Here is a 23,696-nt window from a genome sequence, read left to right as displayed (position 1 = left end):
AACTGAAGTACTGTTTGGTATCTACTTAACTTCTTAGGGTGCAGCTTAGAGGAAATATGAAATAATGAATGTCTCAGAGATGTGTGTGTTTACTTCAAAGATAATTTTTACAATCTCTCTTAGCAACCAATCTCAGTGTCAAACCCGTGTCAGTTCGAATCAGCAAATATGTACTGATGATCTCATGTGGAAAGCTGTATATCTGTCCTTAATATCTAACCTAACCCTTTAACAATGCATCCTGCCAATTTCTTCTAAAATACTTGATAAATAGTAAGAGTACAGAACAGGAAGAGCAGGAACCAGAAGAGAGCTACATGAAATATCTGATGTGTGGGCAGGGCAAAAGCTCTCCAAGGAGTAAAGTCCAAAGACAGGGTGTTATGGACTGAATGTGTGTGTCTTCTCCAGCTTCATATGGAAAAGCCCTAATTCTCATGTGTTGGTATCTGGAGATGGGGCCTCTCGAAGGTAACTAGGTTTAGAGGAGGTACTGAGGATGTGCCCCCTATAATGGAATTAGTGTCCTTATAAAAAGAGAGAGACCAGAGCTCTGCAGAACATGTGAGGACACAGTAAGAAAGAGCCAATTTGCAAGCTAGAAAAAGGGCCCTTACCAGTTAACTTGTTAAAAAAGTGATCCTAGCCCTGACCGGTTTGGCTCAGTGGATAGAGCGTCGGCCTGTGGACTCAAAGGTCCCAGGTTCGATTCCAGTCAAGGGCATGTACCTTGGTTTCAGGCACATCCCCAGTAGGGAGTGTGCAGGAGGCAGCTGATCGATGTTTCTCTCTCATCGATGTTTCTAACTCTCTATCCCTCTCATCTTCCTGTCTGTAAAAAATCAGTAAAATATATTTTTTTTTTAAAAAAAGTGATCCTAGACCAGCCGTGGGCAAACTACGGCCCGCGGGCCGGATCCAGCCCGTTTGAAATGAATAAAACTAAAAGAAAAAGACCGTACCCTTTTATGTAATGATGTTTACTTTGAATTTATATTAGTTCACACAAACACTCTATCCATGCTTTTGTTCCGGCCCTCCGGTCCAGTTTAAGAACCCATTGTGGCCCTCGAGTCAAAAAGTTTGCCCACCCCTGTCCTAGACTTTCCAGCTTCCCAAACTGTGAGAAATAAATGTTTAAGCCACCAAGTCTATAGTATTCTGCTACAGGAGCCTGAGCTAATTAAGACACTGGAGACAGGCCAGACATAGAGGAGAGAATTTGGGTGAGAGTGTCTCCATCTGTCCTGTGGCTGGGAAGTCAGGGGACAAGACTGAATAAAGAGCGAGTGCTCAACAGTGCCAAAGGCAGCAGATTCAGCAGACGAAATTGGACAAGTACACTAAAAAGTATCAATGGCATCACCTCGCAGGAACTGATTTAGTGCCAGTCAGATAACAAGCCCAGTTCTTTCTGCCTCAAGTGGCCAGTGGTTCTCAACCCTGGTGGCATGACAGAATCACCTGGGAGCTTCTAAAAATACGAATGCCCAGGCCTCGACTGCACAGATACAGTTACCTGCTCTGGGGTGGGGCCTGAATACTGATGCATTTTTTAAAAAAGTTTTCAAAGTGATTCTAATGTAATAGCCAGGGTTGAGAACAACTGCAACTTCAGTTAACTTGTTAAAAAAAAAGTTTTATCTGCATTCTGGTAGAGCAGATTTGACATGTTAATGTGACTACTGGTATGCAGCAGCTACAGAAGTGCCACGTGCTTTCATGAATCATCTCATTTCATCCTCATAACAATGCTGTGAGGCGCGTACTATAGTAACCCGGCTACAAAACAGCCACAAAGGGAAACAGGCACAGAGAGGTTGAAGTCACACAGTAAGTGCCAGAGATGAGTAAAAACCATTTGCACATAATAAAAACTCAATAAAACAAATGCCACTTGCCATATAAGAAACAGGGGTATATTTCCGATTGAGTGATTCCACCTCCTCCAAGACATGATTATATACAGACATCATTCTTCTCTCATATTCACTATCAGCATGGGCTGCTCCTAGAGATCCATATTCCTGGGAACTGAAGTTAAAATCAGTATCGATTAAAACCACAACAGTAACAATTTTAATGTCTCAATGCATCAGGCACTTTCCACACATTCTCATTTAATCTTTAAAATGATGAAGTGCCTGCTGTTATTTCCATTTTACAGATGAGGAAACTGAGGCTTGGAGAAGTTAAGTGATTTGCCTTCAGTCTCATGTGACAAGCTGGAATTCAAACCTCGATTTGACTTCACTCAATCACTCTGGTTGTTGGGTAGTATAAACCTTGTCCCTAGTCATTCCCTTATTTTCTAGGCTGTAGAAATAAAGGTTAAGTATAAAGGAATCATGACAGACTGAATAAGAAGCTAGAATAGAAAAATGAAATGCACAAGCATTTAAAAATATTTTTTCCTGGTAATCCTGAAAAGTTGGTATGAGGTAGATAATAACATTCATGATTATAAACATCTCCCCATCCTATCCCACATTTACTGATACACTGGCATAGGTATTATGTTAGCTGCTAGAGATACAGAGTTGAATGAAACAAGATCTTCCCTCACCTCCCCAATCCTGCTAGGCTGTGAAAGAAATACACAGATTTCTGTAAAAAATTCAGTGAAATATCAATGTCATGCCTCACTCTCTTGAGGTTCTTTTCAGCAATAGGTTTCTCTTTACTTGGAAGGCACAAAATATATACTACCAAGAAGAGAAGTTTTAGAAGGAATCTACTCCTTGCAATTACACACTATTGCAAATAAAACTCAAAGAACTCTCCCTCAAGATACATGCTTTCTTTTCCAGTTTTTCATTATTATGAAGGACAAAGATTAGGGGAATGGGTTTGAAGGATGAAAGGTGATGGAGAAGAGTGAAGAAAAGTGATAGGAAGGGGGGAGGGTCAGAGAGCAGCATGTGCGAGCTGGCTAGGTAACTCCCTTCACCCCATCTCCGCTGACAATGTGCCTATCTCTCTGTTAAAAGTTAAGCAAGGCCAAAACCGGTTTGGCTCAGTGGATAGAGCATCGGCTTGCGGACTGAAGGGTCCCAGGTTCGATTCCGGTCAAGGGCATGTACCTGGGTTGCGGGCACATCCCCAGTGGGAGATGTGCAGGAGGCAGCTGATCGATGTTTCTCTCTCATCGATGTTTCTAACTCTCTATCTCTCTCCCTTCCTCTCTGTAAAAAATCAATAAAATATATTAAAAAAAAAAAAAGTTAAGCAAGAAAAACACTAATTTCTATTATGTCGACCAACAGTACAATGACATGTGTTGTAAGCAGTTAAATGAGTATTGCCCAATGAGAAATGATGTGAGCATGAAGTATCAATTAGTTGGCAAAAACTGAAAATTATGGCAGTTTAAGAACATCTTCAAATTTTAAAGGGAGAAGCTTGTTTTAAAAATAAATATATAAGTAAATAAAAATTAAAAAAAAAAGCAAGTCAAACATTGCAAACTAGGGAAAATAAACATAAATAAGGTAAGGATAAGTAGAAAAATAAGTAAAGGTTAGCATGTTACCAAAATATTAAAATGGATCAGATGAGTGGGGAAAATTTTGCCAAGTAGAGTAATCTGAGAGTAGGTAGTACTTTAAAAGAGAAGACAAGGAACTTGGTATTGCCCTGTAAAGAAACGTGAGTCAACACTTTAGGGCAGTGGTTGCCAACCTTTCAGACCTCACAGACCACCAGTGGTCCGCAGACCACCGGTTGGCAACTACTGCTTTAGGGTACAGAAATTTAAAATGCATTATTGAGTCCTGGAGTGGAGTGCCAAGTGGTTAGAGCATCAGTCCTTACGTTGAAGAGTTATAGGTTTGATTCCCTGTGAGAGGCAACCAATCAATGTTTCTCTCTCTCTCCCCCGCCTCCTTCCTTCCTTCCCACTCTCTCTAAAAATCAATGGGGAAAATGTCCTTGGGTGAAGATTAACAAAAAAAAAAACAAAACAAAAAAATGCATTGCCCATTATATTCTCTTTGTGGAGGAAGTTGATCTTGGAATCATAGGTCTTACTAGATTGAAAATTATAGTTAAAAATTCATATTCCAAAATAGAATACTATTGTAGGAAAAACCAATGGTCATTCTTTTATAAAAATACTAGAGGCTGGTGGAGTCCCTCGGCCTGGCCTGCGGGCATCGGGCCAAAACCGGCAGGGTGCACGGATTCGTCCATGGAGTGTCCGGCCTCTCTCGCCCAGTCCTGATTGGGGTGATCAGGGCGGCTGGCCGGGGAAGGGACCATGGGAGGTTGGCCAGCCAGGGAGGGACCGTCAGAGGGCTCCAGGGCATGTCCGGCCCATCTCACCCAGTCCTGATTGGGCCATCTTGCCCACTCCTTATCGGGGCCAGCCAGGAGGGCTCCAGGGTGTGTCCAGCCCATCTCGCCCAGTCCCAATCAGCTGGGCCCCAGCAGCAGCTAACCTACCAGTCAGAGCATCTTCCCCCTGGTGGTCAGTGCACGTCATAGCGACTGGTCAAATGGTTGAATGAACAGTTGGACACTTAGCATATTAGGCTTTTATTATATAGGATTTTGAAAAATTAATTAGTTAATGGGGGAGGGAAGAATAATTTCTAACAAAGCAAAAACAGGAATACTTTTTGTTTGGGAAACCCAAAGAAAAAAATTTCAAGTACAAGTTTAGTTATATTATTAACTTAATTAAAAAAATATATTTTTTAATTGATTTCAAAGAGGAAGGGAAAGGGAGAGAGACAGAAACATCTATGATGAAAGAAAATCATTGATCAGCTGCCTCCTGCATGCCCCCCACTAGAGATCAAGCCCACAGCCTGAGCATGTGCCCTTGAGCAGAATCAAACCTGGGACCCTTCAGTCCGCAGGCTGACGCTTTCTCCACTGAGCCAAACCTGCTAGGGCTAACTTAATTTTTCATACCAAAGTTTAGTTACAATATGTAAGAAGAAAATGTTCAAATTCAAGGAATTTTTCCCAGTTAATTTGCCAAGTCAATGTTGAGAAAACGGGAGGCAGGAGGTAAGTAAACAACAGTCAGAAAATCCAGGTTTCATCACTAGCTATGTGATCTTAGGCAAATGCTGGAGAAATTCTTCCTCTATTTGTTTTGTGTTTTTCTACAATTCCTCTTCTAAAACACTGTTGTGATGATTAGGTTAGATAGCATAGTTGAAAGCATTATTTAATGTAAAGTATTATTAGAAATACCTTGCAGATTCTGGATCTAAAATAAGAGCTTCTATTGCGTGAGACATCAGTAAACAGCTCTGCTGCTGTCTGGATTAATGTTAAGGTTATACCTAAAAATAAAGAAATCTACTACAGACTTTATATTATTTGAATATTAAATAAGTCAAGGTGAGGATCGTATTTTTAGTGAAGGTAACCATATATTATCGACTCAAATAGTCTGGGGCTTTATTTTTTTTCTTTTAAGGAATATATGGTGTCTGAAATAGTGATTCTCAAATTCTTTATCAGGAAGGATAGTTCAAAGGGGGTGAGGGAGGGGGACCAAGCAACAGGCTCTGTGATTCGATCTGTGTTATGTTTACAACCTGTTTTCCTAGAGGTGGAGAAAGACCACCATTGAGTCACCGCTTATTTAAAAAGCCTGGTTTAAGTCAAAAAGTAAAATTATATTGCTTATACTAGATTTCAAAGTAGAAATTATTAATCGTAATAAATTTATAGGCTTATCTAATATATTAGTCAAGCATACCAGTATTTATGTTTAAACAAGTATTTATGTTTAAAAGAATACTTCAAAAGAACAAGATATATCGGGGCAAGTTTAGGATACAGCTCTACATTCCTCAAAGTTGCCGAATCAGCATCAAAAGATGCCTGATAAAGATCCCCATATCGGGAAGCAAGGCTTCGGAATTCTTCCATAGATTGTTTCATCTACAAAGAAGGAAAAATATTAATTATGATAAACATGCTATCATTATTGTATAAACACAAAAATCAAAACAGTCAAACAAAAATATGTAAAAAATACTTTAACTCATTTTCATTCCATTCATTTTTATAAATCTTGTTAAATAAAATTAACAGAAGGCAAATAAAAATACAAATGTGCACAAGATTATGGTAATGTATATCTGATGTATGGAAACAAAAAGTTTTGCATTTTTAGCTTCTTTTAAGTTCTACTAAAAAAGTTAATATAGTTATTGACACCCCAAAGTTTCTTTAAAATTTATGTCCTTTTTCTTTATATAAATATGTAGCTTTAAGTGAGATGTCATTAATCACTTTGTCATTCTAATAAGACATCAGTCTATTTTTGGCAAGACAGATGAGTTAATAAGCATTTCATATTGAATGTCCATGAGTCAGACCACTGATTTATAAATTTCAGGATTTTTCATCTCAAACTAACCTCAAAAACTTCTAAAGTGTAAACAAAAACTACACTGAAAATAGGCTGACACATGCCTGATTAGAGATGCGACCACACCTCTGAAGTTCATTTCCTAAAGTCATGGCGATTGTTGTGGCGATTGCAGGAGGGGGGCTTGTCTTTAGACTGTTACAAGTACAGATAAGTTGAGAGAAGGCTTGCAGAAGGTCAATCCTGAGTTTTACAAATTCACACTGAAAACTTAAAGGATTCAGTGGTGTACTGGCAGCCTGGGGGGAAAAAAGATATATTTAAGACAAAATAAATATGTCAGCAAAATGGTGCAATACACAAATTTTAAAGGCAATGATAATGCCCTATTTCCTAAACTGGGATATGTTATATTTTTTTATATACCCCACATAAAAACATGTAGATGTTATACCTATTCAATAATTAATAAAGAGAAAAATCAAAATAAATTAAAATTCCACCACTGCAGGCGGAATACTAAAATGGCTTGTAAGTCACACCCCCGGTACCGTGGTATCCACACCATGTGTAATCTCCCCTCTCTGAGTGTGGGTGGAACCTGTAACTTGCTTCTTACTAATGAAATATGGCAAAGGTAATGAATGAATTTTGAGGATGTAATTTAGGTCCCTAATGAAGTAAGTTCACATTACTGAAAAGGGAGATCATTCTGGATGGATTTCCCCTAATCTGGTGAGCCCATGAAAAGGGTGTTGGAGGTGAGCAATTCTCCTGTTGGCCTCAAAGCTTCCACAGGTTCTAGAACTGTGAGGAAATAAACTCTACCAACAACTCCATGAGTTCAGAAGAGGACCCTAAGCCTCTGTGAGCCTCATTGAGACTGGCCCTGGCTGACACCTTGGTTGGAACTTTGTGACAACATGAGTTAAGCCGTACCTAGACTTCTGACTCATGGAAACTGAAACACTAAGCAGGTGCTGCTTTAAGCCACTAAATTTGTGGTAACTTGTTACATACCACAGAAAATAAATACAAACACTTTTTACAATTTTTATTCCTGAGAAACAAGGTGAGTCTCTCATTAATCACTGTGTTGGGAAATTAGAAACCCAACATTGCTATCGGATCCCCGTAAGCAGAGAATTTTGAACTTCTCCTGTTTAGTTTGGTTGAAGCAGGTAAAAAGCATAATCCTCATAGCTGTACTATCTCAGGTTAGACCACTCATGTGTCAGGGAGTGTAAAGGGCAGCCCATGTTCATGTTCTCTCAGTTACAAAGACAGACAGCTAGTGTCAGATCCACACTTGCCAAATGAATAGATTACAAATAAATCTTTTTAAAACGGAGCAAGTGCTTATAGTCTGTTGAATAAAGGAACTCCAGTTCACCCTAACCAGTTGCTCAATGGTTAGAGCATCAGCCTTTGGAATGAAGGGTCCTGGGTTCAATTCTGGTCAAGGGCACATGCCCGGGTTGCAGGCTCGATTCCCCGTAGAGGGCATGCAGAAAGCAGCTGATCAATGATTTTCTCTCATCATTGGTGTTTCTGTCTCTCCCTCTCCCTTCCTCTCTAAAATCAATAAAAATATATTTTTAAAATTTTTAAATAGTAATAATTAAAGAAAAGAACTCCATTTCAAAAGGAGATGGTCTGAGGTTCAAAAACTTGCTTAGGTCACAATTTGTTAATGGCAGAGTAAAGACTAAGAAAAGTAAAGACAGGGCCTTCTGTCTGTCAACTGAGTACTTTTTTAATTACTGCCAAACCTCATTAAATACACATACCACAAAAGTCATTAAAAGACTATTAAATATATATATACATATATAATGTCAGATGTTTCAAGGTAGTTAAAATAGGCTAATAAAAAGAAAGGGGGGCCATTCTCACACATGTCATCATCATCAAAGGAGAATTAAGAGGACTTACTGTTAAGGATGCAATCCCTTTGTGGTAGAATTTTAAAGACTCAGCAATGCAAGAAAGTGCTGAACTGTAATTCTCTTCTTGCAACCCAGTGAGACACTGTTCTGCATGTGAGAACTCCTTCAAACTATTCAGCCAGAAGTAGAAGTGTTCTGAAGCAACCTGAGTCAGCAAACTCTGATAGAGCTCTCTGGCCATGTCATGGTTACCCTAAAAAAAAATCATGGCACATGATGAAGTTCTTACAATTGAATTAGCAGTTAAAAGACAAACTGAAATCTTGGATAACCATAACAATCATTCTTTGTATTATATAATTCTTTGAGATTCAGTATTTTCTCAGACAACATATGCTGAGTTGCTTTTATGTAACCTAATGCCCACAGTTCTTTACTAAGACAGTTCCAAAGAGAAAATAAAGGAATTAACTATAACCTGAGTCTAGAATTTCAGTTCCAAATATGGAAAGTATAAATACTTATCACATGTCATTCGGTATGAGCTATTTAGTGGGGGTGGGGGGAAACTCCAGTAAGCTCTATTACGTGACTATCAAGAAAAGTATTGTGCTTGCCTCTGGAAATGACTGGGGGGAAGGGTGTTGGTTGGGGGGAGTGTGAATGTCATTTAACTGCTGTGGTCAGGGATGCTCAGTGCCCTGTCGTGCTTGGATGCTTGGGACAGTCGGGTATATAATAAAGAATCCTGTTCTGTCAGTAGTGGTCCTCCTCCCATTTGAGAAACAATAAGAACATGTGCTCTAATCCCCTAGAATAATGCCTTTCCAACTTTGCTTTCTGGACTTAAGGTTTCTATACTATCCAAAGCTCTGTATTTCTTTCCTCTCAAACAAAATTAATGAAAATTGTTGGGCTTTGCATGTGGCTGAGAAGAGAACAGCATACTAAAACTTTCTTGTTTCTACACAAGAATGATAAGTTCTGAGAGAGAAAGGGAATAAACAATGGTGTATTGACAAAGGGGGGCAGAAATGGTGGGTGGGAGGTGACTGTGGTTATGAAAGTATCAGGCGAAATGAAACTGGTACTAACAACCTGCTGCCAGAAAGAGCTCAGGTTTTCGGAATTCACATGGGACTTTCCCATAACATATATGGATCACACATACCATTCTGGATGCCTGTCTGGCAATTCGGTACACAGTCCATCCATTAGAGACGCTTTCAAGCTGCTGCTTAATGACTGCCTTTATTTCAGCAGATAGTGCTTTCTGACTGGCGACAAAAATCACAGTGGCCAAACTCACCTAACATTGAGCAAGAAGACAGACAATGAAAAAAATCACGTAATTCTACTCAATGTCACAGATAGCTTTACCCAAAAGGAAGGAAAACTAATGCCAGTCCATCAGATAAGCACAAAACTTGTTCTCCTTTAACATTTACTAATTTTTCACTTGGAAGTTATAGAGCAATTTGTTCAGACAATTGTTTATAATTCCCATCAATATGGATAAATTATAAAATCACAATGAAATGCTATGCAGCAGTGAAATGAGTAAACTAGAGATACACTTTTCAATATAGATGGTTTAAACAAAATAGGAAAAATACAAAAGATTACATGCAGTATGGTAGCATTTATATAAAGTTAAAAATATGCAAAATAATAGTGCATGCTACTTTGTATATATACTATAGTAGTGAATATATAACAAATACACGGGAGTGATAAACACCAAATTCAGGATAGTGGTTACCTCCAGAAGGGAGGTGCACAGGGAAGTACAAATCAACTGTACTGGTAATGTTTTTTTTCTTAAGCTAGGCGATGGATGCAAGGGTTTTCAACATATCATTCTTTACATTTTTTGAATATTATGTTTCATAATTTAAAATGGCTTTAAAGTAATACTAACAAAAAAGGGATAAAGAACATTGGTTGAAAATGCTGCTTCAATAAAAAACAAACTTGGCCAATTGCTTCTTAGTATTCCAAAGCTGACATAAACAAAGGACCATATATATTGTGGTAACTGCATGATGTCATTACCATGACCAGTGCCACTTGGACCTCAGGGTAACCCCTTTTCTGATAGCAAATAATGAACTGGGGTAATCTTTTACAGAATATGCCCTGGAGCAGCAGTCGCCAACCGGTGGTCTGCAGACCGTGAGGTCCGAAGGGTTGGCGACCGCTGACTTGGAAGATTAAATATAAAATAGGTTTGAGTAAGCAATTTCATTAAGCTTTTCCCACTCCCTAAATTCAGATGAACAGAAACATTATGGAGTGGCCAACTTAAGGCTTACATCTAATTTATGCCTATTTAGCATGTAGCCTACTCTCAGTCTGGTAGAACTTTCAGCTAGACAATATGATCACTTCCATGGCTTCTGTTTTTGAACAAGCACACACCTTTCCCAACTCCAGGATTACACTGAAACCTGAATTGGATCCTAAACAGCTACAGAAATCCTGGGTTGGAAAAGAGGAATCTGTGCTAATCTATGGTTGCTATTATCATCAGGTCTTTAACTTAGATTTTTGGAAGTACAAAACAGGGTTTAGTTCATTATTTGCTTCATATAAAAAAGAAAAATCCATTATCATTTTGTCCTTTGTAATAGAACAAACACATCAAATTGAAGGCTTTGGCTACACTAAGCTGACTTGACAGGGCGTAGGAAGAAAGAACTTTTAGATCTGAACTAAATAGGACTTTCTAAATCAAAAGTAGAAATCGTAAAAAGCTCATGGTTCCAATTCTATTTTGACTTCAGCATTCCCTTGGTCTTAGATAATTAGTTTAACCTGTTGTTTGTTTTGCTTTGTAAGTAAAGTTAACTACTTAAAGTAATTCTCACTAGACCAGATCTTATTCACCATCAAAAGGTGACTCTTTACCAGAAGTTCCTGCTGCTTGTCCGTGGCTGATCGCCCGATAACCTTGTAGAGCTCCATGAGGTCGCCCAGCATTCCATCGCCCAGCACTGGCAGCTGCATGGCAATGGCAGCCAGGCAATGGCACATGAGGATCCGGGCAGCGTCCTGAGCACTATGCAACTGAGTCAACAGGGTCTCAACCACGGACTGGCTAAGATGGGGTCTGCCCTTGGCCAACTTCACCATACACTTCAGAGCAATCTGCACATTGGAAACAAAATAGGCCACTTACATTTTGAAGGTATTAAGTAAAGCTTTAAAAAAAAAGAGCTTTGTTTAAGTTACTGGGAAAAATCAAGGAAAAGGTGTTTTTTTGTAGGCATAACATTTTTCTTCATAAGAAACACATGACATAATGGATCCCATGTTAGGATATGCAAAATGTACCATGTTTAATAGCAAATAACAAGTCAGGACTGCACATTAATCACTTATTGCAATCTAAGACTATTAAGAAAATGAGATGAAAATCATAAAAAGCAATGCTGAGAAGGCAAAATATATGCCAAACTGAATGTCATCATTTTTATGCTTTCATTACTTATAAGAAATGCCTCTAAAATGTGGTTTGAAAATTTATCAATGCCATCATCTTCCTATGCTGCTAAACATATAGATTCCTGGGTCCTACCCATCCCAAACTTAGTGGATTAACTGTGTGTGCACATACCCTGGTCAGTGGTCGGCAAACTGCGGCTCGTGAGCCACATGCGGCTCTTTGGCCCCTTGAGTGTGGCTCTTCCACAAAATACCACATGCGGGCGCGCACGTACAGTGCGATTGAAACTTCGTGGCCCATGCGCAGAAGTCGGTATTTTGTGGAAGAGCCACACTCAAGGGGCCAAAGAGCCGCAGTTTGCTGACCACTGCCCTAGGTGACTCTTAAGCACAATGAAAGGAGAAGAGGCTTCTAATTTTCTCTTATTTCTGAGGTGAAACAAAAACCAACTGGCTGTAGAGCTTCTATTCAGGGCAGTTAGCGGCATCACTAACATTCAGTAATCAAAATTAGAAGCCCAGAAGTCCTCTCACTGTTACAGAGCCAACTAATCACTAAATCCAGTAATTTCCACTTTTGTCAAGTCTCTAACACAGGGGTGGGCAAACTTTTTGACTCGAGAGCCACAATGGGTTCTTAAACTGGACCGGAGGGCCGGAACAAAAGCATGGATGGAGTGTTTGTGTGAACTAATATAAATTCAAAGTAAACATCATTACATAAAAGGGTACGGTCTTTTTTTTTTTTTTTAATTTTATTCATTTCAAACGGGCTGGATCCGGCCCGCAGGCCATAGTTTGCCCACGGCTGCTCTAACACCTACCTCTTTTTAAAAAAAAAAAAAAAAAAGTTTTTATGCCCTGACTGGTTTGGCTCAGTGGATAGAGCGTCGGCCTGTGGACTGAAGAGTCCCAGGTTTGATTCCGGTCAAGGGCATGTGCCTTCGTTGTGGGCACATCCCCAGTGGGAGGTGTGCAGGAGGCAGCTGTTTCTCTCTCATCGATGTTTCTAACTCTCTATCCCTCTCCCTTCCTCTCTGTAAAAAATTCAATATGTATTAAAAAAATAATTTTAAAAAAAAGTTTTTAAATTGATTTTTTAGAGAGAGAGGGAGAGAGAAACATTGAAGTGAGAGCGAAACACTGATTAGCTGCCTCCTGCATGCTCCCTATTGGGGATCAAGTATGCAAGTCGGGCATGTGCCCTGACTGAGAATCTAACCGGCAACCATATAAATGTCAGTCAGTGTCCTCTAGATGGCTCGCTCCTTTAACATGGGAACTGTTCTTGACCATCTATGAGGCTAATGTTTTACTGACATCCACACTTAGAGGAAAAATAATTTGGTTTTCTTCTTTAAAAACACACACACAAACTTTTACATACTGTGGTTTCAAAGGGACTTGGGATGAATCACGGGTTGCTTACTTCCTTTACATGAACACTTCTTGATTATCAGCTTTTACTTAATTGTACTAATATCTTTATACCCTCAAACCATACCTCAGACAAGCTATAAATCTAATATTCTTCAATTCTACTTAACAGCATTTGCTGCTATTGACCCTGCTTTTCTTATTTTGTACCATCACAAATTACATTTCACGTTTTATTCCAAAAAGAGGAGTCTCATTTCACATTTTAAAAAATCTTAAATATATCTAATATAATTTCTATAATTAAGTGAAAGTGAAATTTTTCATAGTTCCTCATTTTGCTTAAAAGCTAGGGTGTCTATACTCAGGAAATTAATACAAACCTATGTATAAAGAGTTTGGCTGCAGTTAATCAGCTTTTTGTGATCTTATCAGTGTTACCTCAGATTATAAATTTCGGAGAGTGCAGGAGCTCTATTTAACTTTGCTTTACACTGTCTGCGACCATTACTAGTATATGTATCTACTACAACTTAATAAATACCGTCAACAATGGCAAACCAGGTCAAAGCTCAGGTTTTTATTTTCTCTCTCTTTTGAAACATCAATGGTAAAAATGTCTATTTTGAGAGTGAAGACCAAGGAAAATGTTCCTTTAAGCCAGGAGTTAATAAATTATTGCAGCGATTTTCAACCAGTATGGTGTGGAATTTTTAAAACATGCAATACCTGACTATTTAGTTAGGAACACTGGTCTCTTTTCCTTAGATTGTCAAATAAAAAAAAATGATAACAGCCAACAGAAAAAGAGCTGTACACTATGAATGAATCAATATTATACCTTTTTTGTGTCAGACTGGCAAAAAATATATTCTTTGGTGTGCTGCAGAATTTTAGTAATTAGTCTGTATGTGTCATTAGATGAAAAAGGTTGAAAATCACTGAACTACTGTCCTGGGGCCAACTCCTGGTCTGTTTTTTTTTTGGAAACAACACACACCCCTTTTTTGTACATAATGTCCATGGCTCTCTGTTCTACAAAGGTAGAAATGAGTAGTTGGAACAAAGAGTGTATAGAGTGTATAACCTGCAAAATGTATTTACTATCTGACCTTTTATAGAGAGATTGTCAATTCCTAGCTTAGGCAATGAAAATAGCATTATATTAAAATAAGTGATGTTTTCACCTTTAAAGTGGCTTGAGCACCTGGACTATCATCTTGACTACAAAGTACCAGAAGGGATTCCAGGCCAAAAACAGCATCTTGCTCCAGTGCTAATAGGTCTAGAGGAAAAACACTAAGTTTTATAGCAGTCAAGTAGCAAAGATTAAATACACACACACATCCATGAAAAACATCAAGGAAGCTAAGATACAGGAAATACCTCAATAAGCAAAGCTAACCTTCCTGAAAAAGTAATCTGGCAATATTTCTGAAATGTAAAGGCTATTTTCAGACTTCTGTATTTTTACTACTTTATAGAAGGTTATAAAAATATGCACATTAAAAGAAAAGCTAAAGACACAAAGGTTTAAATAACTCATAACTGAAATACTGTCACCAGATTGGCTGAGGGAAATACTAGAGAAAGCAAACCATGTAGTATGTGTTAAACTTTCTAATCAGATATAAATTATGCAGATATATTTTCATATAGAATGTTACAATTTTCAGTTCCTAATGAAAGCTGAACCACTTATTTATTTATTTATTATTTTTCTGCATCCGATGTACATGACCTTGACTGGGAATCAAACCTGCGACCTGTAGGCCGGCGTTCTAACCACTGAGCTTCCGGCCAGGGCACTGAGCCACTTTTAGAAAGTAATGAGGACCCCATATAATCATATTAATGTTTTAAGTTGGACCATAAAGAACAAATCCCTTATATGTCTAACGTAATAGCAGTTTTTCAGCAATTTTCACTACCTTAGAGCTAAAATTTCTCCAGAGGTTCTAGAAAGTTCTAAATACATTAGCTAACTATATTTAGGTTAATATATGTCAGCTTTAAGAACATATTGCAGTTTTCTATGTTACATATTAGAAAATAATCATTACTATGCCAAAAATAAAACAGGTTTAAGTATTCAAATCGGAATCAATATAAATAACTTAAAGAAATGTCTCCTGAGTTAGTATAGGGCTTGGCAAAGAGTGTAAAGGCTGGTGAAGGTTAGGGTATTATAAAAAAAGTCAGTACCAGGAACAAGCAGTGAAGGCACTAAGCTTATGATCCTTACTAAAGATTAAAACAAACACTGAAACAGGTGGAATGTCCAAAATGCATTTCCTGTTTTTGAACACCAATCTAAACTTCTCCAAGCCTTTTGGTCAAAAGATATTAGGAAAACAATAAAATATATGCATTATTTTCTATTCTTAATTATACAAATCAGTTTAATGCTCTAGATACCTAGAAATAAATTCTATGAAAATTTAATTCACATTGCTCTGTTAATTCACTTGCCTCTAGATGAAACTATTTGTTAATTAAGCCTCTTGATAACTTAAGATATTTTTTACTAAATTTTCCAGATTTTTGTACAGCTGAACAACTTGCTTTATACCAAGGGTAGTCAGTCATAAGCAGTCCCTATCCACAGAACCATATATGTAAAGGTAAACAGTGGAAGGAAATAGGAAATAGTCCACACAACCTTTCAATTCCACAATCCCAATTCCAAGGTCCTCATATCTTAAAAACTATTTTGAAGGATTAAGTAGCTTTGAGAAAACTTGCTCTAAGAATCCTTCAGAAGGAGGCAACTAGTAGATCTAAGCACACTGGTTAAAAATAATAAGGGATTAAGAAACCAAACACATACAGAAATCTGCCCAAGCTTTAATCCAAAAATGTGTACATATCGGTTCTGATCAAGCTTACCTTTTTCTTGACAAGAGACGGTTATATTAGTCAGGACTCTGACCCCATGAGCTCCAATGCCTCTGTTATTATGGTAACAGCACTCTTGGGCTAATTTGACTAAATCAGAGGATCTGGGGGAAGAACCCACATTTCCTAAACAAGCAGAGAAAAGTAGTACAGACTTTTATTTCATGTGAACATTACCTAGTCTAGTTACTTATGCCTTTTGTTTAATTGCACATATAACCTGCAATTTAATAAAATTCAATAAAAAGACAAAACATCTAGAACGAAAAATGCTTGACTATTATAACCTGACACAATGCTTACAAAATGTCTTTGGAATTAAAAAATAAAGAAAAAGAAAGTCATCTTGCATCAGATCAGTTTACTATAAAAAAGAATCCCCGCTGAAACCGGTTTGGCTCAGTGGAGAGCGTCGGCCTGCGGAATGAGAGGTCCCAGGTTCGATTCCGGTCGAGGGCATGTACCTGGGTTGCGGGCATATCCCCAGTGGGAGATGTGCAGGAGGCAGCTGATCGATGGTTCTCTCTCATCAATGTTTCTAACTCTCTATCTCTCTCCCTTCCTCTCTGTAAAAAATCAATAAAATATATTTAAAAAAAAAAAAAAAAGAATCCTAAGTCAGAATCCCTAGGCTCAAGCCTAGCTTAAGCACTTCATAAGTGACTGTGAACATATCAAAACATTTTAAGCCACAGTTTCAAAACATACAAACTCCCTTGCATGTGCCTCACTACAGAAGCAATGAGACCTTGTATGGAAAGGCTCTTACAAATTATAAGATGCGATTAATATTCTGTCTTGCAGCTCTTTCAAAGTGTGATGTCAATCAAAAATATTAAATAACTGCAAGCTAAGAAATTGAGAATGGTTGACTTGTGCAGATTGTTGATAAAGACTGTGACAATCTCTCCTAGCCCTTGTAGGTACGCACCATTGCAATATAATCTTCCAATTCCTCACATCAAGAGGTGTTTATTTCTCCACCTATTTGGGCTTGGCCATGTGATTTGCTTTGGCCAATGAGATATTAAAAAAATAAGTGTAAGCAAAAAGCTAAAAAGTGCTTGTGTGTTGTTCTGCCTTCTTTCGGCTGCTGCTATAATCCTGAGAACATGCTATAACCCAAGCAAGCCTGCTGAGAGTCACAAGGTGGAGAGAACCAAGGTGCCTCAGCTAAAAGCCATTCAACCTCTAGCAGGTGAATGAGGCCATCGTAGACCATCCAGTCTGATCAAGGTTCCAGATGACTGCAGTCGTATGAGTGAGCTAAAGTGAGACCAGCAGAACTGCCCAGCTGAGACCAGTCAAAATTACTGACTTGCAGACGCAGAGCAAATGAGATGGTCATGGCTTTAGGCCACTATGTTTTGAGGTGATCTGTTCTGTAGCAACAGATAACTGATACAGAGCACCTCACAAAATTACTAGAAAGACTGGAAAACTAAGCTTGGAAAAAAGGAAAGGCGAGAGACCAACCAAGATCACAGCCCAAACTATCCATGGAATTAGTTCCAGTGAAGACATTAATGCCACTGTTACTGACATCGATGTCACAGCTTACAATACTGCCAAAGGTACAAGACATAGCAAACAACCACTGCCACAGTGTACCCTGGAAACCAGATGTTGCTGTGGTCAGTGCTCGAACACCAGAATGGATTCTTCCACATCACAACTCTTTGGTATGCAAATGACTAGTAAGTCCAGGGCACATGTGTGCACCCTAGTGGCAGGAAGGCTTGGCAATAGACTATCAGGTCTTTGCAGCTTCCTATCAGGACTTATGTGTCAGGGAATTCTCTTTACCCAGAAAGTCCATATGCAGTGAAACCATAAAAAGGAACAATGTGCATTACAGTTCTTTGATTAATTCAATTCAAATTAATTGACTACAAAAGGAAGCAATAAAGATTCCACAAAATTTGCATTAAAACAAAACAACGAAACACTTTAGCCTGAAGTCTGTTAGGTAAGTAAACTCCTTACTGGGCATTATTAAAGGTGTTGTGGAGTTAATTCATCTTGAATGAGGCAACCAGGAAAGCATTACTGAATTGGGGTAAAGTTTTATTTTAATCATTTTCCACAGTGATAACATACACCTAAAAGTAGCATGACATTTGCTTTTAAAATTCACCATCACTTGGCCTTTGAAATGTACTTAAATTCGAAGGGCACTTGGAGTCACAGACATACAAAAGCAAACCAGCTATATTAAGCATCCTCATAAATATTGTTGCACCCACATATAATTCAAAAACGAACAAATATAGAAAAGCAGTATCCTTGAGTTAAGATCAAGGATGCAAGATTTTATTACCAGAGGCAGTAGTTGAGAAAATTTTCAAATAAATTACTACCATATAACAAGGCAGGAGACTGAAACCTTTCCCGAATCTAAAGCTTGATAAAAGAAACCACCTGAAACATCAACATGAATCAAGGGACTAGCACACCACCCATATATCTTCTCCTTACCTGAAGCTATGCTGAAATAGTGCTTGACAGCAATGGTCCCTGAGAGCGTGGACAGGACAGACAACATCCCCAGCTTCAAGCTGTCATAAGGAGTCTGGAGGGCACATTCACAGAGGGCCTGAAACGCAGAAGAAAAGGAACACAAAACACAAGATGCTAGTTTCAATATATTTCACAACTGTCTACTCATTTTAAATTTTCTAGCTTTTTGAAAAATTATGTATTAATGTCTTTTTTCCATTATAAAAAACTTAAGTCAAACTGCCATAGCCAAGAGGAGCCTAAGGAGGCATGTTAACTAAATATAATGCATTATCTTGGGTGGGATCGTGGAACAGAAAAAGGACAAAAGGTAAAAATTAAAGAAACCTGAATAAAGTATGAAGCTTGGTTAATAATGATAATGTATCAATACTGGTAAATTCTAACAAATGTACCACATTCATATAAAATATCAATAACAGGGAAGTGGGTATGGGGTGTGTAGAAATCCTCTGTACTACCGTCTCCATTTTTCTGTAAATCCATACCTGTTCTAAAACATAAAGACTATTTCTTAGAAAGTAATGTTTACTGTTTAGTCTTCACAAGCAGAACATCCACCATATTTTGTTTACCTAAGAGATATGTATGTATTTTTTAAAATAGTAGAGAGTGTGACATCCTATCTAGTTTATGAGTGAGCTCTCTACCCTCCTCCCATTTCAGGACATTTCCTCTACTCTGCTCCTCACTCAGGTGGTCTGAAGTGTTACCAAAAACAAGATGCTAGTTTTCTTTCAATGCAGTGAGCTATAAACATATGTTCAGCCTCATTCTGTATTTTTACTCTCAGAACTCTGACAAGACTGCATGTGATATAAATGGTCAAATAGCTAATTACCTATTAAACTGAACTAATTGCCATTCTCTCACAAAGTTTCAGAAAGTGAATAAAACTTAAAGACTAGGGGGAAAATTAAAAATAAAATTTCAGAAAAGTTAAATTAAACAATAAATGTAATATGACCCAAATATAAAACTGACAAAATTGGGGAGGGGAGGTGGATAATCTGCTTCTAAAGATCCAGAGAAATTCTGACAAAGTATAATGAGGGACCTAAAAAACAAGCCCTATTAAATATTAAAATATATAATAAATCCATAGAAATAAAAAGTTTTTTTCCTACTCATGAACACAGAAATCAATTAAAGAGACCTTCCCAGAAACAGATTCAAATACACACTAGAATTTAATACACAATAATGGCATTTCAAATCAAAGGGACTATTCAATAAACAAAGTAGAAATGCCCAGTCATCTCAGTAAATCAAACTAGATCCTTATTTCTTTTTTATGGCAAATTAAAAAAAAAAAAAAAAAAAAAGCCCAGCTGGTGTGGCTCAGTGGTTGAGCATTGACCTATAAACAGGAGGTCACAGTTCAATTCCCGGCAGGGTACATGCCTGGGTTGTGAGCTCAATCCCCAGTGAGGTGCGTGTGCAGGAGGCAGTTGATCAATGATGCTCTCTTATCATTGATGTTTCTATCTCTTTCTCCATCTCCCTTCCTGTCTTAAATCACATATATTTTTAAAGTTAAAAACTACAAAAAGCACGAAGAGTTGACATGGGAAAATAAAAAATAAAAAGACAATTGATAAAACTGGAAAAAGTATTTATATCATTTACATCATTAAGGCCCAATAACTTAATACATCAAAAGTTATTAGTAATAAGTAGGCAAAAAATCCAATAGAGAAGTCAGTACTTCATAGATATTAAACAAATCACTTTTAAATATAAGATGTTGAACCTCACTTATAATCTGAAAATGTAAATTAAAATAAGAGAGTTGCTTTACACCGGCCAGATTGGCCAAGATTAAATTTAATGATACACAGCACTGAAAACAGTGTGGGGAAATAGGCATAGTTATACCCTATTGACAGATGCATAACATGGTGTAAACTTCATTGTGGGAATAAATCTCAAAAATTTAAATGTGTGTAACATTAGACCTCCAAATTCTTCTTTTAGAAATATATGTTCACAAAGGTGATTTTTTTGTTTGTTTTTTCACAAACTAGTCAATGTAGCAACGTAAACAATAGCAGTAAAAGTACTGGAAACTAATGTCCTCGGGGAGAACTGGGAATACAACGGGAGCATCACACAGCTGGTAAAAGAATGCAGAACTACCTGCTTATATGAAAAGTTCCCCCACGGTGCACTGTTAAGTGATAAGAGGTTCGGAACATGCATATTGTGTATTTTCATATGTATAGAAAAAAGAAAAATACACATCCTCGCATCTGGGTGAAAAATTCAGTAAGGACACATGAGAAACTAGCAATGGTGATCACCCTGCAGAGTGGACTTGAGGGAAGACTTGGAACAGACTTATAGTTCACAGTTAGCAACCAATGACCATCTCAGTTTAGAGCAGAACTCATTTAAGAACATGTCCATGCTCACTGTCTCTAATATGTTTCTTCTTTTTCTCCATTCTAATCAGTCTTTTATCCACAATGCTCCAATAAAATTGCTCTCGTAAAGGACATTAAAGATTTCCTATTGCTAAGTGCACACGTGAATTATCAGTCCTCATCTTGGAGAATATAGTGCAGTGTCTCACATGGATGATCACAGCCTTCTTCCTGTAAAACAATCGTGTTTCTGATCAGGCTCCTTTGCCGGTTCTTTTTTATCACTTCCTAAGTCTCCTCAATCTATACTCTCTCCCAAAGTGACTCATCCAGTCTCATGCCGTTATATACCACCTATATAAACTGATGTGTATTATGTTGAGTTGGCTCTGGCCTAGTGAGCCATGAGTGATGCCCACCACAATTCTTCTCCTAAATTGACTACAGAAAACAAGAATACAATAAACAATTTAATTGGGCTTCTCAACTAGCCTTAGTGCTGCTTATGGAAAAATTAATAAGAAACTGAGAGGCAAGTTTAATTCACTAAAACAAACTTTAAATAACCGAAGTTTTATGTATTTACTCTGCCACTTATAAAAGAACTTCTGCAAACTCAACAATGCTCTTAGGAATTTTTCATATTCAAACACTTAGAACAATGACAGAGATGATATAAAAATGTAAAGCAAAACAATGTTTATGGTATTATATTATTTTTCTATATAAATTATTAATGTTCAAAGTTATTATTGTTCAAACATACCTGAATGTTTTCCCTACTCCAAGTGTGTGGTGTTTTATTGGCAAGTAATTTCAGATCTTGAATAGCAAGTCTCTTTACTGCTTTTCTGGGGTCATTCTTCAAATACTGTAAGAGAAGCTGGATCTATAAAAGAACGTCACTCAGTTAACAATACTGTCACTGAAACTATCTTTATGGATGCAATGTAGTTTAGCAAAACTTTTAGATTTGAGACAGGACTCATTTCAAATTGCAGCTCTGTCATTTACCAGCTATGTGCCCATGTTTAGTGCCAGAAGCCAATTCCAGCATGTCATAATTACAAGAGTTTCATCAAAAGGTTGATGGAACTTGGGGACTCAACAAGGGCTGAGTCATATATGTTGTCTGTCACCTGTTGGGAATGGCTGAGGGCATTTCCCCAAACCTGAAAAAGGGATGATTGTTTGCTGCCAGACAGCTCAGGGCATCTTAATCTACATGTTATTGACTCCTACTTGCCAAACACCTGAACAGCCGTAGGCTAATTCTCCCCATTCCAACTATGAACCCTGTATACCCTGACCCTTTGAAGTGTATATCTCCACCTCATCTCAGGACAATTTGTGTTAATAAAAAGCATGGGATCCTGAGAGGAAGGGATCTTAGTTTCTTTAACTAGGCTCCTCTGACTCCCAAATGCCTTTCAAAATTATGCTTCGTCTCTGGACTCTTACTTAAGTTACACCAGCCCCTTTTCCAGATTGCTGAATCCTTCTTAATGCTGGAACAAGAACCCCGGCAGTTTAGGCCTCTTTCTGTTTGTGTATAAAATGATACTATCATTTAACTTGTACAGTTCCAGCACAGCACCTGGCCTTTAACACTCAATCCTCTCTTTTCTTTATGCTCCATGCTCTGCCATGTACCCACCTCTACCTCATTTCCTCAAGAGATCCCCCAAATTAGTATTGTGAATACAGAGAAGGAAAAAATAGGCAAAAGGTAATTAAACAGATCTTTATATTAGAGAAAGAGAATCTTAATAACATTAAAATTTATGGGTTACTTATTTTTTTAATCATATATTTAATATGAAAATTTAGTGAAGAAAAGACAGTTTAAAGAAAACTGAAATCACCTGCTTAGGTGTATCCACCAAAGATGACGCTGCCAGCAGAGTAAAAGTGTGCAGAGAAACAATCACCATTTTGGTGGAAGGATAGGATGTGACCAGCTGCTGTAGAAGCTGACGAGCGCTGGAGGCCAGGATGGCATCATGGTGCATGTGCTGCAGGATTGGGATTAACTTCAGCTTCAGGTCGACTGGTGTGGCTAAGCCTAGATGCAAAAAGGATTCTTAAGATTTCTGACCATCATCCTTGCTAATAGTTCACATTTAAAAGGTCTGAATCGGCACAATATCCATTTAAAAACAAATAGTGTACTAATGCTATGTTTATAACATTAAAGATAATTATGAGAGATAACTCATCAGTGCAATAGTTTTTCCCAAAAGTATTTATCTTAACATTAATTTTTCAGTGACTATAAAACTACATCCAATAGAAAATGCTTTTAAAAGGCACAGTGGAAAGCAGTCATTTTGCTGCCTACTTCTTCTCAGAGCATACTAAAAAGCATCTATATATACACACACATACTCAGTGCTACTTTTTCTCCATAGCACTGAGTATGTCATATTTTTATTTGTCTATTGCCACCCCTCCTCCTTCCACCACTAGAATGCAGGTTTATGTGAGGGCATGGACTTTGTTTTATTCACTATGGTATCCTAAGCACCTAGGACAGTTCTGGCATTTAGAAGATACTTAATAAGTATTATTTGAATGAATAAATGAATGACTAGTGACTAGCACATAATAAGTACTTAATAAATGTTAGCTATTTTTAATATACTAGTAAATCCCATTAAGTCACTTCATAATACTAAATAAAACATACACACCTTGAATCATTTCACTGATTTTGTTACAGATTCCCACAGCAAAATCCCTTTGGAAAGAGAGAACAGAAAAAAATTTAAAACCAAATAATTAAATTAAGCTTTTCTAAGGACTTAAAAGGAACACAACACAATCAACACAGGAGAAATGCCAACACGTACTCCAAAATAT

The 23,696-nt window shown here is 37.7% G+C and overlaps 1 protein-coding gene across 1 annotated transcript in view; it reads right to left on the bottom strand.

Moving 5' to 3' along the window:
* INTS7 (integrator complex subunit 7) overlaps positions 1–23,696 on the bottom strand; it is a 43,399-nt gene that overhangs the window by 10,052 nt on the left and 9,651 nt on the right. Inside the window, exons 5-17 of the mRNA XM_081112518.1 lie at positions 23,528–23,574; positions 22,700–22,899; positions 21,601–21,723; positions 18,427–18,544; positions 15,940–16,074; positions 14,238–14,335; positions 11,137–11,376; positions 9,398–9,535; positions 8,273–8,479; positions 6,442–6,636; positions 5,801–5,904; positions 5,206–5,274; positions 1,902–2,034 (exon numbers count right to left, since the gene is read on the bottom strand). Coding sequence (XP_080968644.1) covers positions 1,902–2,034; positions 5,206–5,274; positions 5,801–5,904; positions 6,442–6,636; positions 8,273–8,479; positions 9,398–9,535; positions 11,137–11,376; positions 14,238–14,335; positions 15,940–16,074; positions 18,427–18,544; positions 21,601–21,723; positions 22,700–22,899; positions 23,528–23,574 — 1,807 coding nt within the window. The remainder of the gene's footprint in view (positions 1–1,901; positions 2,035–5,205; positions 5,275–5,800; positions 5,905–6,441; positions 6,637–8,272; positions 8,480–9,397; positions 9,536–11,136; positions 11,377–14,237; positions 14,336–15,939; positions 16,075–18,426; positions 18,545–21,600; positions 21,724–22,699; positions 22,900–23,527; positions 23,575–23,696) is intronic.

The sequence above is a fragment of the Myotis nattereri genome (genome assembly GCF_964212035.1).
Source record: "Myotis nattereri genome assembly, chromosome: 18".
In the NCBI taxonomy this organism is placed as follows: Eukaryota; Metazoa; Chordata; class Mammalia; order Chiroptera; family Vespertilionidae; genus Myotis; species Myotis nattereri.
This window is presented reverse-complemented; position numbering and strand designations above follow the sequence as displayed.